The 19,971-nt window shown below is 40.1% G+C and overlaps 1 protein-coding gene across 2 annotated transcripts in view; it reads right to left on the reverse strand.

Moving 5' to 3' along the window:
- HEATR3 (HEAT repeat containing 3) overlaps positions 1 to 19,971 on the reverse strand; it is a 52,470-nt gene that overhangs the window by 8,279 nt on the left and 24,220 nt on the right. The window contains exons 12-15 of one of the 2 annotated variants that reach the window (XM_077898492.1): positions 17,917 to 18,005; positions 12,634 to 12,777; positions 8,240 to 8,416; positions 4,127 to 4,892 (exon numbers count right to left, since the gene is read on the reverse strand). In XM_077898492.1, coding sequence (XP_077754618.1) covers positions 4,770 to 4,892; positions 8,240 to 8,416; positions 12,634 to 12,777; positions 17,917 to 18,005 — 533 coding nt within the window. In that variant the 3' untranslated portion in view covers positions 4,127 to 4,769. Of the gene's footprint in view, positions 1 to 4,126; positions 4,893 to 8,239; positions 8,417 to 12,633; positions 12,778 to 17,916; positions 18,006 to 19,971 lie in introns of those variants that run through there. The other variant, XM_077898491.1, reaches the window with a different exon arrangement.

Consider the following 19,971-nt stretch of genomic DNA (forward strand, 5'->3'; position numbering starts at 1 on the left):
AAGCCCAAGTTACAGAACACAATGTTCCCATACAGAAACAGTATATTCTTATACATATAAGTGGATATGTCCAGAAAAAGTTCTAAAAGGATACAATATTAATCAGGGATTAAGCAGCAAAAACTCATCATGGCTGTCAAAAAATAGTTTATGAGGCACCTGGGTGGCTCAGTGGTTGAGCATCTGCCTTTGGCTCAGGTCGTGATCCTGGGGTCCTGGGATTGAGTCCTGCATCAGGCTCCTCGCAGGCAGCCTGCTTCTCCCTCTGGCCAAGTCTCTGCCTTTTCTGTGTCTCTCATGAATAAATAAAATTAAAAAAAAAAAGTTTATTATAAAGTTCTAGAGTAGGTGACAAAATTGATGACAGGGAAGGAGGTTCTGCAAGTGGACAGGAAATACAGGCACAGGGCACCAGGGACCCAGTACAGCCATAGGAATGGTCTAATAAGAAGCTGTCCCAGAGGGGGGATCCCTGGTGTCTCAGCGGTTTAGCGCCTGCCTTTGGCCCAGGGCGCGATCTTGGAGTCCCGGGATCGAGTCCTGTGTCGGGCTCCCAGTGTGGAGCCCGCTTCTCCTTCTGCCTCTGTCTCTGCCTTTCTCTCTCTCTCTCTCTCTTTATGTCTATCATGAATGAATAAATAAGTAAATCTTAAAAAAAAAAAAAAAAAAAAAAAAAAACTAGATTAAAAAAAAGAAGCTGTCCCAGAAAAGAAGTCACCATTTGGCCACAGGCCTCTTGTTGCCACCATGAATATGTCAACTAACCCTTGAGATGTGTTGGTGCCACAACACTCTAAGTCCTATGGCAGAATCATCCAAAAGACCAAGAATTTCTTTGTAACAGATAATCTATTGGTATCATGGTCTATTTAGAAGAAGACTTAAATCTGAGCAATATTAAGACAGAGACAGTGACAGACATTCTTTTGAAGGGGACAGAATGCATGCAGTAGGTAGATACTAGAAATCCATATTTTATAAAAATAAAATGGAAGAGAAAGGGAGCCTTCTGCTAAAAGTGGATGTTTAAAATACTACAGAGCAATTTTACTATTGTTGCTGAAAATAAAGAATTTTTGGATGTTGCAAAGTGAGTCCCAAAACTGTTCATGTCCTACAATATTGGTTAAATTCAATCAGATACTGATTCATGCAACTTCAAAAAGGCAGGAAACAAGCCTACAACAGAACTGAGTAAACAGGGGACGCCTGGGTAGCTCAGTGGCTGAGCGTCTGCCTTTGGCTCAGGGCATGATCCTGGGGTCCTGGATCGAGTCCCACATAGGGTCCCCTGCATGGAACCTGTGTGTCTCTGCCTCTCTATCTCTCTGAATAAATAAACAAAATCTATTGAAAAAAAAAAGGAGAGTATTAAAGAAAAAAAAGAACTGGATAAACAGGACCACTGAAGAGATAAGAATCCTTCCCTATTTGACAACTCAAAAGGTATTTCTTTGAAAGGCTAAATAAAAGCAAAAGATAAAATTGCAAATAAATGTAATTAAATGACTATTTCAAAATAAATTCTATTTTATTTATTTATTTATTTATTAAATTCTATTTTAAAATGAAATGAGCTTCCATCTTAAAGCATCCCCCCCAACGTTAAGAAAATGAAAAGTGAAGCAGTGATTTTCATTTCCTTGGGCAAATATGCCATGGTAGTTGAATACTTAAGAAAGATCTCCTAAAACAAAGGATCTCACATGCGTTCATACTTCAACACTTAAAATAGTACATATTCCTAATGGATTATTCTGGATGATTTACAAAAAAATACACTTTTAAAATAGATTTTCTCCTACAGTCATACACAAAAAAAAGTTTCTATTATACTGTGCTATGAATAATATTCGTATGATCTACTGAGCTATTATGTAAACAGAGCCATAAAGTATATTTAATCTTTTCCTATCTTTGTTGTTTGAAGAGCAAAATTAAATGTAGCAATACAAGCCAAACTATCAATGCCTCAGAATCTAAAATTTCTGGATGGTTCATTTTCTTCTTTTATTTTTAGGGAGGTAGGCAGGGGGAGGGGCGGAGAGAGAGGAAGAGTGAGACTCAAGCAGGCTTCCTGCCCATCCCAGAGCCCAATGCAGGGCCTGATCCCACAGCCCTGAGATCATGATCTGAGTTGAAATCAAGAGTCAGACACTTAAGCCACTGAGCCACCCCGGTGCCCCTGGAGGGCACATTTTCAATGTAAGAACTCACCTTCTACTATTCTATAGGACAATTCTGAATTCAACAACTGCTTTAGAGGCTGCTTAATAAAACAGAAACACACTAGTATCTATTAATTCAACAAATATTTATCAAAAACCAACTAGGTATTAGTCTCTGTGCTAGAACTGGAAATTTTATTCTCCTTGAAAACAATTATATTTTCTAAAAATCTCAAGCAGGCAGAACTCTGAAACTTTTCTTCATTGGAAGACTCTTTCTTTCAAAACCCTAAGATACCACTTCACACCTACTGAGAATCACCACTATCAAAAAGACAAGAGATAACAAATTTGGTGAAGATGTAGAGAAAAGAATACCCTTCAGCACTGTTGGTGAGAATGTAAGTTGGTACAGCCACTCATGAAAACAGTACGGACATTCCTCAAAAATTAAAAATAGTACTACCATATGACCCAGCAATTCTGCTTCTGTGTATATATCCCAAGGAAACTAAAACACTATCTCAAAAATATATCTGCATCCCTCATGTTCATTGCAGCATTTATGATAGCCAACATACAGAAACAACCTAAGTGCAAGAGTAAGTAGTGTGTGCGCATAGGAATATTATTCAGCCACAAAGAAGACAGAAGGAAATTCTGCTATTTTTTTTTATTTTTGTTAAGATTTTATTTATTTATTCAGAGAGACAGAGAGAGAGAGAGAGGCAGAGACACAGGCAGAGGGAGAAGCAGGCTCCATGCAGGGAGCCCGACGTGGGACTCGATCCCGGGTCTCCAGGATCACGCCCTGGGCTGCAGGCGGCGCTAAACTGCTGCGCCACTGGGGCTGCCCAAATTCTGCTATTTTTGACAATATGTATGAACCTTGATATGTTATGCTAACTGAAATAAGTTAGAGAAAGTCAAATTGTGTATGATCTCACATGTATGGGGAATCAACAACAACAAAATAAGCTCACATATACAAAGAACATATCGGTGGTTACCCAAGGGGGGCGGGGGATGGCAATATGGGTGAAGAGAGACAAAAGGCACAAACTTTCAGTTATGAGACAAATAACTAAGGGATGTAATACACAGCATGGTAATGACAGTAATATTGTACTGTATGTTTGAAAGTTACTAAGAAGGGATCCCTGGGTGGCGCAGCGGTTTGGCGCCTCCCTTTGGCCCAGGGCGCGATCCTGGAGATCCGGGATCAAATCCCACGTCGGGCTCCCGGTGCATGGAGCCTGCTTCTCCCTCTGCCTGTGTCTCTGCCTCTCTCTCTCACTGTGTGCCTATCATGAATAAATAAAAATTAAAAAAAAAAAAAAAAAAAAAGAAAGTTACTAAGAGGGCAGCCCGGGTGGTTCAGCAATTTAGCACCGCCTTCAGCCCAGGGCATGATCCTGGAGACCCAGAATTGAGTCCCACGTCGGGCTTCCTGCATGGAAGGGCTTCCTGCTTCTCCTCGGCCTGTGTCTCTGCCTCTGTGTGTGTGTCTCTCATGAATAAATAAATTAAAAAAACAATCTTTGAAAGTTACTAAGAGAGTAAATCTTGAAGGTTTTCATCACAAGAGAAAAACATTTAACTGTGTGAGGTGATGGATGTTAACTAGATGAGAAAGGTAAGCTCTACCCTGGGTACTGGGCCTTTTAACAGGACAACTGAGATCAAGTGTGGAAAATTTTTAGATCTTCAACCACAACTCTTCTGATCAGGCAAATGCATGGTCCAGGGGCCTCCCCTCTCAGACAATGAAGTCCACTGAAATTCCCCCCCTTACTCCAGCTGTCACCCCATTAATGCAAGGACATTGAGAATAATGCTAGAGATTCCTGCTGTAAGTCCCGTTTTTAGTATCTCACATGTAGTCGAAGCAATATCTATTACCAAGCAAATAACTCAGGTATCTGGTATTTTCATAAAGACTTTGTAAGACACAAAGCTTTCAATTAAAAAATTATTTATTAAAAAATATTTCCTAATTCTGATTCCATATCAAATTAGACATGGAGTGATGTTACGAAGCAGTAACTCATCAGCTCCGTTTGTATAGAGGCTGACAATGACCTCATTAATTCCTAAGCATATTCTATTGAATAGTGGAATACAAATGCAACTCATTCACTTCTGCACAAAAGGAAAATATAATTGTTATACTCCATACTAAAGCTTTTATAAAGCTTGTCTTCATAATTTCAGTTAGAGATTTAGCTAATATAAAATGATACTTGCTTAAAAGAATATCCAAGCAATGCTTTGCATTTTCTTTTCCTGCAAAATTCAAGGAAAACATGATTGTTTGGCAGATTCTTTGTTGCTCACGAAGAACCACCTGAGATTACTTTCTGTTTCTACTCTTCCACTCATTGTTTCCAGTGATTAAAACATGCTGGATACATAATTAAGAGAACACTAGAAATGCCACAGAGATCCCAGAGCTTAGGAGTTTCTGACAAGTTTTGAAGTTTTTATAAACTTCAAATTAATGTACAGGATAAAGAGATTTAAAAATGACTTTTAGAAACACACACTCAAAGGAAACACTTTAGTACTCTTTAACATTGAACTGGTCTCTCTTTCAATGGTTCAAGCAGTCAGTCTTTTCTCAACAGTTTCTTGATAAGCGACAAACCTTCTCAAATTCATCTTCACATTGTCGAGAACACACAGCTGATCTGGACTGTATTTACCTCTCCCTTCTTTTCGTATCTGCCAAAAAATCATATGTGAATTGGTATATATTACTAATTTCTTTAGATAAGAAAGCCTTTGATTTGGGGTGTGTTTCTTTTCAGAACAAAGCTGCCAGAATTTGGTGAAAGATCTTCAATTTCCAAGGTAAAAGAATACAGTGTGTGAGCCATAAAGATAAATTAAGATTATACAACTTTTAAAAATGATAGTTACAAGAATGGATGAATTGTAGACTTTAAAAGAATAAGTTTTTGGGGCACCTGGTGGCTCAGTGGTTGAGCGTCTGCCTTTGGCTTTGGCCCGGGGTCCTTGGATCGAGTCCCACATCAGGCTCCCTACAGGGAGCCTGCTTCTCCCTCTGCCTGTGTCCCTGCCTCTCTAGGTCTTTTATGAATAAATAAATAAAATCTTAAAAAAAAAAAAAGAGTAACTTTTATGGTATGTGACCTAGACTTCACCTCTAGTCTAGAGCAGCAATTCTCAAATTTCGGTGTGCAACAGTATCATCCGGAAGGCTTGTTAAAAAACAGATTGGTGGGCCCACCCACTGTTTCCGATTTTCAGTAGGTCTGGAGTTGGGCCTAGGAATTTGTAACAAGTTACCAGGTGATTCTGATGCTGCTAATCACAGGGCAATTCTGGAGAGCCAGGGCTCTTGAGAAGTTCTTTAGTAAAATACATTGTGTATCATGTTGAAATGCAACCTGGGGCTAAATATATACCAGGCAGTCTTTAATGCAATTGTGGCTTCATTCACAGAGGAGCTTCATATGAAAAACTACAGGCTGCCCTTCTGGCTAGCAAAGAAATTTCATTAGGGCTTTATACCTTTGAGAAAAGAAAAACACTTAATTAAACATCATTACCAAAGCAATGCATATTAAGTAGGAAAATCAATCAGAACAGCCCTCCCAGTGGTTAGGGGTTGTTTTGCTAGTTCATAGTTTACATAACTCCTCTCCGTGCATTTGCTTCTGCAGTCTGAAGACTTAACTACATCTGCTTTCCTGCAGCTGCAGGGAAATAGGGGATATTTTCTTCTTACCACGTGGACTCCTTTTTCAGATGTTTCAAGGGCCTGCCTGCACCCTTTAAGAACCCTGTGGATGCCCACCATGTACTGGTATGGAAATACATCTAGGAGATCGTGTTAAGAGAAAACACAAAGTGCAGGGTTGTGAATATATTAGGCTACCTTTTGGAAAAGAAAGGGGGTAAAATACTAATGCACATCTGCCTTTACTTGGAGAGATATCACTCAATTTGTTTACTGATGATAAACAGTAAAACCTCTCACTGCTTAAAAAATAGACAAACATGGGTGAAGAGGGTCAAAAGGCACAAACTTCCAAAACTTCCAAAAAAAAAAAAAAAGGCACAAACTTCCAATTATAAGCTAAGTAAGTCACAGGGATGTAACGTTCAGCATGGCGACTGATTGTAAATTTGGAAGTTACTAGGAGTAGACCTGAAAAGTTCTCATCGCAAGAAAAAAAATGTCCTCCTATGTGTGGTGATGGATTTAACTAAACTTTTTCTGGGAATTATTTCCCAACATGTACATGTATCAAACCATTAAGCTATACACCTAAAACTAATACAATGTTATACATCAATTGTATTTCAATTAAACAAAAAACAAAAAAAACCTATAGGTTTGAACAAACTGTAATTAAGGTAAACTGTTCAAGTTTTTTCCCCAGACTTAAGTTACCTATTGGTGAAACTTAACTCAATAAATGTCAGCCACTAAGATGACATTTTTAAATATAAGATAGCAAAATATGAAAATGTTAAAAACAAACCAACACTGCTGTCCTTAAATCAACACTGACTTTAAACAGGCCTACAATTTAGAATGTACATGGTGTGTGTTGCTAGTTTTCTAAAGAAAACTAGTTCTTATGCCTTAAAAAACTTCAGAAAATTGAAATTACTAGACATACAATCATAGTCTCCTAAAAAGTCATCACAGAGTTCTCTCCTTGAGCAATCAATTCTGTATTAGAAGCTTGTTAGAAGAAAGCAATACACATTGGGGGCACCTGGGTAGCTCAGTCAGTTAAGCTTCTGACTGCTGGTTTCAGCTCAGGTCATAATCTCAGGATCATGAGATCACCCCGCATCTGGCTCCAAACTCAGCATAGAGTCTGCTTGTCCCTCTCCCTCTGCTTCTCCTACTCTCATTCTCAAAAAAAATTTAACAAAACAAATACATACTGGAAAACAACAGAAGTAAGCTAATTTCTCATCCAAACTTCTATTTTCTTGACAAAGATTTATTTTTTTTTAAAGATTTTATTTATTCATGAGAGAGAGAAAGAAAGAGAGAGAGAGAGAGAGAAGCAGAGACACAGGCAGAGGGAGAAGCAGGCTCCATGCAGGGAGCCCGACGTGGGACTCGATCCTGGGTCTCTAGGATCAGGCCCTGGGCTGAATGTGGCACTAAACCACTGAGCCACCCGGGCTGCCCGAGATCCCTCTTGACAAAGATTTAAAAGTAAATGATGCCTGGGTGGCTCAACGGCTTGGCGCCTGCCTTCACTCCAGAGCGTGATCCCGGAGTCCCCGGATCGAGTACTGCATTGAGTTCCCTGCAGGGAGCCTGCTTCTCCCTCTGCCTGTGTCTTTGCCTCTCTCACTCTATCATGAATAAATAAATCTTTAAAAAATAATAATAAATAAATGTATTTATTTGACAGAGAGTAAGAGAGCACAAGCAGGGGAAAAAGGCAGAGGGAGAGGAAGAAGCAGGCTCACTGCTGAGCAGGGAGCCTCACACAGGGCTTGATCCCAGGATCCCGGGATCATGAACTGAGCCAAAGGCAGATGCTTAACTGACTGAGCCACCCAGGTGCCCTTGAAAATTACTTTTTGATTCAAAGTTAGCTTTGATGTTTCTAGTGAAACAAAAAATAAATAAAAGGGCAAATGAAGGTAGCTACATTCTTTGATAAAGACCAGCATGGAAAAAAAAAAAAAAAAAAAAAAAGACCAGCATGGAGCACCAAAGGGAACTATTCCTAACATTAAAATCAAGTTCTAATTTATCACCTATAATGATATAAAAAAAATTTGTATGTACATGAAAGTGCTTTGCAGGTCACAGACTAGACTGCTTCTCCATAAGCACTGTTAGTATTACTGAACTCTTATAGAAAAGGAACCCTGCCCACACCATTTTGGCCCAAGTCACAGTGATTCAACACAAAGGCCTGAGCTCTGACTCAGCCAACAAGCATTCTTCAGTTCCATGGATGAAGCACTCTATGAATCACTGGGAGTGTATGGAGGGAACTGCATATACTCCCTTCTTGGAGGATGGTGAGACCAAAGCATTTCTACACAAAAGAGCTACATACCTTCATTTTGAAGACTGGCTGGAATTCTTTCAGAGCAGATAACAATTTAATTTGAACTGAGGCCCTTTCAGCTTCTTTACCATCTGCAAAAACATCGAAGAGGGCATCCAAGGCTTCTCCTGCCACCACAAGGGAGGGATCTTTGGTGGCAACCTCAAGCAGAAAGCATCCAATGGTCTGGAGTCAATAATACATGCTGTTATTGTCCAGTATTCTAACATCAGTTTCCAAAATAAATACTAACTTTAAATGTGGCAACAGTTCACGCATGGTATCTTAAAATTTAGAAATGCCAGAGACAAATTAAAACTTTGAAAGAATTAAAGACTTCACATATATTTATAAATACACCAAGTATAATATCAACAAGATAAATTAAGTATATTAGAGTTTACATTCCTAAATAATATAAATTAAAATACATAAATGATGATTGGTTTTATGAAAGGTTGGTTTTAGAAATTAAAATTTCCCCTCTATCTCCCTCTAAAAGGCTTTCTCCATGGTGTTAAAATGCAGATATATAGCTGTAACCAAAAAAAAAATATGCTTTTAAAATTAGATGAAAAAATAAAATTGTATGAAAAACACGCTAGGACAATTAAAAATAAAAACATTAAATCTCATTCTGCTTCCCAGTGATGATGTTTAGCACCCATCTATCCTTTTATGATTAGCTAGCTAATGAACAGGTCATTCCCAATCTGCAAGGAACTTTTCAAGGGTAAACTTATTTTGTTTTGGCTGTTCTGCTTCACCCTTTATGTCTTAAGGGTGATGGGCACATCTGGTATTATTGGTGGGAGAGTGGAAATGTTAAGAACAGCAAGTTCAAACTCCAGCTGTGACGTAAATAACAAGCTGGCTCTTAGAAAGTCCATTACCTACTTAATTTTCTTATCTAAATTTAAGTAATCTAGATAACCTCTAGAATAGTATTTAGAGTTAATAAGATGTAATAAATTATGAGGCACACAGTATCACCTATGAAGTAGTTTTATTAAAAAGATTAACCTATTTCTGAATCTAATCTAGCCTTTAGATCTAACTTTCAGTTTGTAGAAAACACAGAGAATAAAGGAACAAAGCTTCACACCACAAGGAAGCAATCAGACAAATCCAGAAGGTTGGATACTGTGAGACAGCCGACCCCAGGAGCTGAGGTAAAAACAGGTGGTAGTAGGGCTGGGCCAGTCAGTACAGCATGTGACTCTTCATCTCAAGATCATGAGATCAAACCCCATGTTGAGTCTAGAGCTTACTTAAAAAAAAAAAAAAGAAAGAAAAAAAGAACAAGTGGTGGGAGGCAGTGCTAGGGTAGTGGTAGGAGAAGTTTCCAGATTGAGGGAAGCTTAGAAGATCCCAAACCAAACATAACATGCAGACTTGATTTAGACCCTGATTTAAACAGACTATCTATAAATAGATGTTTTTGAAACAGCTGGCAACACTTAAGGATAGACCATTCATAAGACATATTAAACAATAGGGGAAAAAAAAAAAAAAAAAACAATAGGGGAGGGGCAGCCCGGGTGGCTCAGCGGTTTAGCGCCACCTTCAGACCAGGGTATGATCCTGGAGTCCCACATCAGGCTCCCTGCAGGGAGCCTAGCCTGCTTCTCCCTCTGCCTGTGTCTATGCCTCTCTCTGTGTCTCTCATGGATAAATGAGCATCTTTAAAAAAAAAAAAAAACAAACAATAGGGGACACCTGGGAGCTTCAGTCAGTTAAGTGTCTGCCTTCAGCTTGGGTCTTGATCTCAGGGTCCTGGGACTGAGACCCTTTGGGCTCCCTGCTCAGGGGGGAGTCTGCTTCTCTCTCTCTTTTGCTCTCTGCTCCCCACTCCCACCCCCCCACTCATGCTCACTCTCTCTCAAATAAGTAAATAAATTCTTAAAAAAAAAAAAAACCCACAACATGTTAAACAATGTCAGTTCATTATCTAAGGATAATGGTGGTTATGTAAGAAACGGTCCCTATTTTTATTTTATTTTTTTTTTTAATTTTATTTATTTATGATAGTCACACAGAGAGAGAGAGAGAGACGCAGAGACACAGGCAGAGGGAGAAGCAGGCTCCATGCACCGGGAGCCCGACGTGGGATTCGATCCCGGGTCTCCAGGATCGCGCCCTGGGCCAAAGGCAGGCGCCAAACCCCTGCGCCACCCAGGGATCCCTGGTCCCTATTTTTAAAAAGAGATTTCTTTATTTGAAAGAGAGAGAGAGAGAGGTGTGTGTGTGTGTGGAGGAGAGAGAGAGAGAATCTTCAAGCAGACTCCCTGTTGAGTGTGGCGCCCAAAGCAGGGCTCAATCCCAGGACCCTGAGATGATGACCTGAGTTGAAATCAAGAGTCCAACACTTGGGATCCCTGGGTGGTGCAGCGGTTTGGCGCCTGCCTTTGGCCCAGGGCGCGATCCTGGAGACCCGGGATCGAATCCCACGTCGGGCTCCTGGTGCATTGAGCCTGCTTCTCCCTCTGCCTCTCTCTCTCTCTCTCTGTGACTATCATAAATAAATAAAAATTTAAAAAAAAAAAAAAAAAGAGTCCAACACTTAACTGAGTCACCTGGGTACCCCAAAATTGTCCCTATTTTTAAGACATGTATAGTGAACCAAAGGGGCAAAAGAACACAATGGCTTTAATATGTTAGCTTTAACTTTAACATACTTCAACATACCCAGCAAAGAAACTATATAGTGCAAATGATAGATTATTAGTGATCGTTAAATATGCTTGACTAGTACACAAAATTCATTGTACTTTCTACTTTTCTTCATGCTCAGAAATGTGACTAAATAAAAATATTTCAAAAATCTCATATTATGCCTGAGAAAAACTTGCTGCTCCTCCTAAGTGAATTTTGGAAATTATAGTCTTGGGGGGGCAGGAAGTGACTGAACATGCACATGCTCATCTGTATATGTATACATATACATAGCCACACAGCTATATTCCCTCTCACTTATGGGTCTATGTATCAAAAATCCTTAAGAGTCATACAGAAGAAATGGGTAACAGTAGCTGTGTCTTTAGAGTCAAACTAGGGGGGGCTAGAAATTTAGAAATGGTCTTTTATTATATACTCTTTCCTAGTTTTTTCTGAATCTTTTATTATATGTATATATCTTTTCAAAATAAGGTTCTTTAAATTATCAGTCCTTGGGGCCTCTGGGTGGCCCGTCTAGTTTAGTGTCCAATTCTCTTTTTTAAAGATTTATTTACTTTAAAGAGAGAGAGAGAGAGAGAGAGAGACAGAGCACACAGGGGGAGGCATAGAGGGAGAGGAAGGGAGGGAGAGAAAAGCAGACACTGCACTGAGCCCAACACAGGGAAGTCACAATTTGAGTTGTAATCAAGAGTTAGATGCTCAACCGACTGAGCCACCCAGGCACCCCAAGCGTCCAACTCTTTTATTTTGGCTCAGGTCTTGATCTCAGCGCTATGAGTTCAAGCCCTGTGTCGGGCTCCATGTTGGGCATGGAACCTCCTTAAAAAACAAAAAGAAAACAGTCAATGTTGTAAAGTTTTGAGCAAGTCCTAATATTCAGTTTATTACCCATTAATTAGTAATCAACACTACAGCAATTATTATTAGCACAATGAAGGGTAATTTTACTACCCCTGTCCTTTTAGTTACTAGTGATGCTGTGTCTCTAGCAGTGTAGTTCCTGAGCAACTGTGCTGAGATAAAGTGCTGGAAGCAAATATGCTGAGTTCCTAGGGTACTTGCTGCTTAAAATTTATGGAATATTAGAGTGGACTGTGGTATTATTCAGAATATACTTTAGCCTGTGTGCCAAGACAACTGGTGAGTTGTTCCTTCATCAGGAGGAGAATATAATATCCACACAGTCTCTGCAACAGCAAAGACAGACACCTGGGACAATTCTGAACCTGGCCCTTCACTGAAGACAAATTTATTTCTGACAAAGTATCTCCAGAATAAAGTTATATGGGAAAATGCAACTCATTTCTCAAGTGTCTACCTAATTCATAGAGTTTGATCATTCCAAAGGGCATATTTTAATAATGTACCTTAGTAAGCAACTTCTCAACATGATTTCTTCTCATGATGTTCAGAGAAGTTTTTATTTATTTATTTATTTATTTGTTTGTTTGTTTTGTTTATTTATTTATAAAGATTTTATTTATTTATTCATGAGAAACAGAGAGAGGCAGAGACACAGGCAGAGGGAGAAGCAGGCTCCATGCAGGGAGCCCAATGCAGGACTCGATCTCGGGTCTCCAGGTTCACACCCTGGGCTGAAGGCGGCGCTAAACCGCTGAGCCACCTGAGCTGCCACATAGAAGTTTTTAAAAATCCCATACCAACTGTTACCCTTTCCTGTTTCTAATGATTTAACGTTTCACGTTGGAAGCATATAGTTTTACCTTAAGAGTTTCCAGTGTTCCATCTTCTTTGGCGAGGACGCTGCCTGTGATTCCTAAAATACTAACAACGTTTACTCTAACCCCGGTATTACTACTATGAATGCTGGCTGTGCATAGTGTCATCAGTTGATCAGGAGTCATGCACTGTTGAAAAGGAAGAAGAGAGTATTTATAGTGTTAACCTCGACCAGTTCCAATAGCATGCACAACAGGACAGACAGAATGTAGATGACAGAAAAGTTATGTATCCTAATCATTCCTTAATACAGCTGGTAATCCTGAACCAAGATGAGCCCTGTTCCTGTCACTGTCATTATTCAATCTAACACAGCTATTAGCCCAGAAGAGAGGCTTCATTTCTTATTTCATTTGAAGAAGACTTTCTGGGGGATGCCTGGGTGGGTTAAGCATCTGCCTTCAACTCAGGTCATGACCTCGGGGTCCTGGGATCGAGCCCTATGGTGGGTTCCTTCCTCAGTGGGGAGTCTGCCTCTCTCTCTCCCTCTGCCTCCTCTCCATCCTGCTTGTGCTCTCTCTCTCCTTTTTTAAGGACTGTATTTATTTATTCGTGAGAGACAGAGAGAGAGAGAGAGGCAGAGACACAGGCAGAGGGAGAAGCAGGCTCCATGCAGGGAGCCCGACTTGGGACTCGATCCCGGGTCTCTAGATCAGGCCCTGGGCTGAAGGCAGATGCTCAACGCTGAGCCACCCAGGCATCCCTGTGCTTGCTCTCTAATAAATAAGATCTTAAAAAAAAAAAGACTTTCAGTCGGATGTACACACACTAAAGAGATTCTAATTTCTTTTTAACAATGATCATAAAAAATGTTTTGAAAATATAAGTAGAATCATGTAGCTTTAATAAAACTCGGCTAATCTATACAAGTTAAGAACTTACCCTGAGATGTGTATGTTACAGTAAATATGATTGTAAAAACCATTAAATCATAGAGTGCTTCTGCTGTGTAGTGATAATTTTCATTCTAAGCTAATCTGAACACACACGAAGATGCAGGTATCACAAGAGAATTCGAGTATTGTATTGCCAGGCTATTATTACCTGTGAAGAGCAGCACAGTGTGGTGACCAAGGGTTTGGGATCTGACATTCTGGGTTCACATCCTGTCTCCTCTCCTTATCACTCAGCAATCCTCTGTAAGATACTTCCCTCCACTAACATCTCCATTTCCCCATCAGTGTAACACTGGACAGTAGTCATCATGCAGTTGCTATAAGGACTAAATTATGCATATAAAGAACCACTAAATGTTAGGTATTAATATATAAAAATACTCAACAGTTCTAAATCAAACTCATTTCTGAATCATCTGCAGTGCTTCTGCCAAATCTAAAGGTAACAGCTAATATGCCCAGATTTCTTAGGAAATCTTCTAATGAAAACAATCCTACCAACCATGGTATTCTTCACAGCCACAACAAGGCTGCCAGGATGCTAGAGGCACGCTACTTTACTACAGGCCTGAGTCACACATGTAAGCTGCCCAATACGCACAAACCTACACGGCAGAGAAGTGGACAAGGGAGCAGGACAGTTGTACTCCACTCCTAGTGTTGTCACTCAGCACCTCTGGTCCCTGATTTCCTCTCCTTGTAAAGCATTAGAGAGCCAGGATCCTTCTAGTTCTCAAATTTTATGCTCATGTCCAATACACACCCAACCTGAGAATTTATAGTCTCAATATATATGAATGCCCAGAAAATAACTGTGAGCAATTGTCTTTAAATGTCAGACTGATCCCGTTAGCTACTGCTGAAGATCATGAAAAATCAATAAAAATACTTTATATTCCCATAGGCCCTACAGTATAGAGTTTTCTAATTCCCATTTCAAAGAAAATGAGGGTCAAATGTTCTTGAAAAAAATTCTCAAATATGCAAAAAAAAAAACAAAAAAAAACTTTAAAGACTAAACACTAGACACCAACAGCCCATACTGTACTGACAGTAAAACATGAGAGATAGACTCATTAAACTGTGGACCAAGATAAAGTTTGAGGAGCACTGCTCTAGGGTGTGGCCATGGAATGACTAAGGGAAGGAGGGAAGAGCAGACCTCTGGACAAAGCAAGGTCCAAGAACTTCGAAGCCAGGTGACTAAGGGGAGCATCATGTGGAACTCGAAGTCACCCAGAATCATGACAGGACTAGCCAAGAGTAATAAAGCCCAATAGCCAGAATCTTGAAGGACAAAGGGTGCCCAAGGCAAGGTGAATGGCTAATGACCAAGAGAAGTGGGTAGTATGGTCTAATGACACATTAATCAAAATTTTGATTAAGATTTTAGAAACATAAAATAACATCTGCAAGGATGGTTTAGCACATTGGTTCCCAAATGTAGTGTGCATGCCAGTCACCAGGAGAACTTGTTAAAATATAGATCACTGGTCCCCTCCTCAAAGTTTCTGCTACAGTGGACTGTGGGCAAGGCCCTAGGATTTGCCTTTATACACAAAGAAGAAAAAGACCACCAACCCAAGAGCAAAACTGGCAAAAGACAGGAACAGTAACAGTTACAGAAATAAAATGCAAAGGCTCTTAAAGCACATACAGACATCCAGACTCATCATCATAAGAGAAATGCAAATTAAAATTGAGATAAAATTTCTCACCTATCAAACTGGTATAAATCCAACATCCTGACAACATAACTCTGTTGGTAAGGCTACAGCAAAACAGGCACTCTCAAGCACTGCTGGAGGAAATTCAAAATGCCTCAAATTCTAAGGAGGGGACTACAGCAATAATTAGCAAAATCACCAATCCATCTATTCTCCAAATCAGCAAGCCCACTTCTGGGAATCTATCCTGAAGACACAATGGCAAAAACATAAAATAACATCTGCAAAAAAGGCTATTCACTGCAGTTCCATTTGTAATAGCAAAGGACTGGAAATGAGAACCCCATCAACAGCAGACAGGTTGAATGAGTAAGGAACACCTACACAATGGAGTAACAGAACATGAAGCTGTAAAAAAGAAATGAGGAAGATATCGGTTTAGTATGATGATTAATAAGGGGGAAAAGCAGGGCAAGGTGCAGAAACACTACTTTAAGCAAAAAGGGTGAAATACACATGCCTACATATTTGCTTATGTTCTCAAAATAAGAACAATGGAATGATAAACCCAAAAAGGAGTTACTCAAAAGAACAGGGCAAAGGGACAGAAGCTAGACTAACTATAAATAAATAAGTTGTGGTAAAACATACATAATGTAAAACTTGCCATCTTACCCTTAAAAAAAAAAATTGTATTTATTTACTCATGAGAGACACAGAGAGAGTCAGAGATATAGGCAGAGGGAAAGCAGGCTCCCTGTGGGGAGCCCAATGTGGCAGGACCCCTGATTACGCCCTGAGCTGAAGGCAGACGCTCAATCACAGAGCCACCCAGGCATCCCCCATTTTAACCTTTTTTTAAAAAGATTGACTGATTGATTTTTAAAGTGAGTGAATGCAGGAGCGGGGGGGGGTGGGGGGGGGGTGGGGGGAGTGGGGGGGTGCGGGGGGAGGGCAAAGGGAGAGGGAGAAGCAGACTCCCCGCTAAGTAGGGAGCCTGACTCAGGGAGTGATCCCAGGATCCCGGGATTATGACCTGAGCTGAAGGCAGACACTTAACTGACTGAGCCACCTAGGCTCCCCAAATCCACTAATTAATCTTAACATCACAAATTTATGAAAATATATAATTTGTGATGTAAAAGTAGAAAATATATATAGCAGTATGAATTATTCTTGCCAAAAAATTTGATCCTGAATCTAATTAAGACTCTAGACTTAGCTCCCAGTTTATAGAATGTATGGACAATAGAGGAACACGACAACAATACTATCCTGAGAAACCGGCCAAATCTCATAATGGGAAAAACTACAGGACAAATGACAGCTTCTTTAATGAATAAATAATATAGAGAAGGGGGGTTGGTATGGGAAATGTTTTAAATTAAAAGATTTAAGAATCTGTAAATATACTAAAAGCCACTGAATTGTACATTTTAAATGGGTGAAGTGTATGGTTGGTAAGTGAATTAAATCTCACTAAAGCCATTAAAAAAAAAATTTTTTTTTTTTTTGAAACCAAAGTATCAAAGCAATGTGTGGATCTTCTTTGGATTCTGATTCGAACAAACCAAATAAAAAGACATATTTTTGTGACAATCAGAAAACTGAACTCAGGCTGCATATCAACTGATAATTAAGCAATGTCTGTTGATTTGGGGGTAACAGTACTTCTGATTAAGTTTTTTAGAAGTCCATTTTCTGTCAGAGACACATAACGAAGCAGTAATAAAATATTTATGGTGAAGTAACATGACTGGCTTTAAAGTCATCTAGGGAACAAAAACAAAAGTATAAGGGAGATGAAGGGAACAAGAATGCCAGGATGTTTGCCAAAAAAAAAAAAAAAAAAGAATGCAGATGCCAGGACGCTGCCAACTCACTGACACTTGTGGTTCATCATACTACTAGCTCTGGTTTTAGAGATATCTGAAAATTTCCTTAATAAAAAGAAAAGAGGGCAGCCCTGATGGCTTAGCGTTTAGCGCCATCTTAGCCCAGGGCGTGATCCTGGAAACCCGGGATGGAGTCCCACGTCGGCTTTCTCCATGGAACCTGCTTCTCCCTCTGCCTGTGTCTCTGCCTCTCTCTTTGTGTGTGTCTCCATGAATAAATAAATAAAATCTTAAAAAATAATAAAGAAAAAGAAAAGAATAAAAGTGGGAAACCAGGGCAGCCTGTGTGGCTCAGCAGTTTAGTGCCTTCAGCCCAAGGACCTGATCCTGGAGACCGGGGATCGAGTCCCATTTTGGGCTCCCTGCATGGAGCCTACTTCTCCCTCTGCCTGTGTCTCTACCTCTCTCTTTCTGTCTCTCATGAATAAATTTAAAAAAAAAAAAAAAAGTGGAAAACCACCCATCACATAGAGATGCTGAGGGATCACTGTGGAATCAGTGGGCATGCTTGAAAATTTCTGTAAAATGTTACAGAAAAAGACAAATGACACTCAGAGAGAATACTTCTAACAGACATGTCAACTATATCACATCAATAAAAAAAACAAACCTGTGTGTGTGCTGGTGATGGTGGTGGGAAGAAGCAAAATATTTTACGTTTTGTTTTAAGCATTTTTGCTTTCTTTTTACAAGGATCATATATTACTCTTGTAAGAAAAATAAACACTTTTAAAAAAACAAATAATGAATTTTGCCTCCATAATACAGAATCTTTGCAAGTTTCACATAAAAATTCTTAAAAATCTTACCTGAGAAATGTTGTTGGAGGCCATAGTTTGCAAGAGGGCCCTCAAGGCACTACTTATGGCTTCTAGAAAGTCAACATGCTTAGCAAAATCTAAAACACAAAAATGAAATATAAATTTGTCTTCCTCTATGCTAAGTTATTTTGTAGAAAAAGATACGGAATCAAAACACAGCCTGTTAAATATTAATACATGCTATTCTAATTAAGACATTTTTTAAAAGATATTATCATTTATTTATTTATGAGAGACACAGAGAGAGAGAAAGAGAGAGGCAGAGACACAGGCAGAGAGAGAAGCAGGCTCCCTGCAGGGAGGCCGACATGGGACTCGATCCCGGGACTCCAGGATCACGCCCTGGGCTGAAGGCAGGTGCTAAACTGCTGAACCACCCAGGGATCCCCTAATTAAAACATTTTTGACATTAAGCCCAAACTTCTAGTCAACAGCCCCCTGTGGACTGTATATGTAAGTTTGAAAAGACATCCACAATTGAAATAACCCTAACAAGGGCACATTCTACAGACAGTCCTCGCCTTTCCGATGCTGGATTTTCATTTAACTGGCTTTTTAGCATGGGATACACCTGAGGTAGCTTCATAGACAGAATTCAGCTTTTCACAGATTGCCATCATGGTACTGGGCACACCTCCCATGGAGATGTCTCCCAAATCAGACTGCTTCCTCAACAACCCAAACCCACTGCCTAGGCAAGAGCTGTTGCTTGCATAGGGCTGGACCACTATACCTCCATGGTTTCAGTCTTCTATAGTTTTTACTGACCCAACTTCCCCTTCCCATTCCTGCTCATTTTTAGTGTTTTCTTTCTTACCCCTGAGGTGGGAAGGGAAAGCGATGAACTTGCTGTGGTAGATTATACTGTCCAAAAATAACCACAACAGTCTATTTCCCTCACCCCTTGAATTTGGGGGGACTTTGTGACATCAACCAACAGGACACATGAACATGACAGGCTAGGTCATGGAAAGACAACATGACTTGCACCTGACTCACATATATTTGCTCTCTTCTCTTTCTCAACTCTTGCCTTTGGAACTCAGCCACCATGTTATAAGGAAGCCTAGGTCACATGGCGAGGTCACTTGATCTGGTTGACAGCGCCTGTGAACCACCCATCAACATGGGACTGAAGAAGACTTCAGACAGTTCTGGCTTCTTGTTTTCCAGCAGAAGCCCTAGGCTAGAGGTTTCTCAACCCTGCCACTATGGACATTTTGGACCAGACAATTCTTTGGGATCCCCTGTACACTGTAGGATATTTAGCAGCATTCCTGGCTTCTACCCCCTAGATAACAGTAACAACCCCCAAGTTGTAACAAGAAAAAATGCCTCCAGACATGGCCAAATATGCTGTGGGGGAGGAGGATACGGGGTGTGTGTGTGTGTGTGTGTGTGTGTGTGTGTAGGGGGCTGCTCCTAGTTGAGAACCCCTAGCCTAAACATTGTGGAGTAGAGACAAACCATCTCCACTGTGCACCGTCTAAATTCCTGACCTATAGAAACCATGAGAAAAACCATTATTGTTGTTTTAAGCCACAAAGTTTAGGGATGGGATAGATACCTTGGCTTTCTGCCCTCTAGTGCCTGAGGCCCTATAATTATTCCAATACCCCTTTTGGGGCTGCCTACCTGAGCATGATGTAGCTTCTGCACACACCTGAATCAAAGCTTATTATATTTTTTTGCCTCTCATGATCATATATACATTATGTACTGAAGTAGGGAATGCCCGTAAATCTTACAGAACAGATACTAGCATAGCCTTAGGATCAGACAGACCTGGGATGGAATCCTGCCTCTGACGTTGTATGACCTCTCCTTCTGGCCTCGGCTCAAACGTCACCTTCTCAGAGAGCCCTTTCCACCGAACCCATCTCCTTTTATTTTCTTCCTAGATGAAATTACATTGTATCTTTGTCTGAGATTGTAAGCTCCATGAGCATCATGATCTTGCCTAGCTCATTTACCCCCATATCCCTTGGACCTAGAATGGTACACGGCGTAGAGTGTTCAAGAAGTATGTGTTAAAGCAATAAG

The sequence above is a fragment of the Canis aureus genome, chromosome 5, assembly GCF_053574225.1.
Source record: "Canis aureus isolate CA01 chromosome 5, VMU_Caureus_v.1.0, whole genome shotgun sequence".
Lineage (NCBI taxonomy): Eukaryota > Metazoa > Chordata > Mammalia > Carnivora > Canidae > Canis > Canis aureus.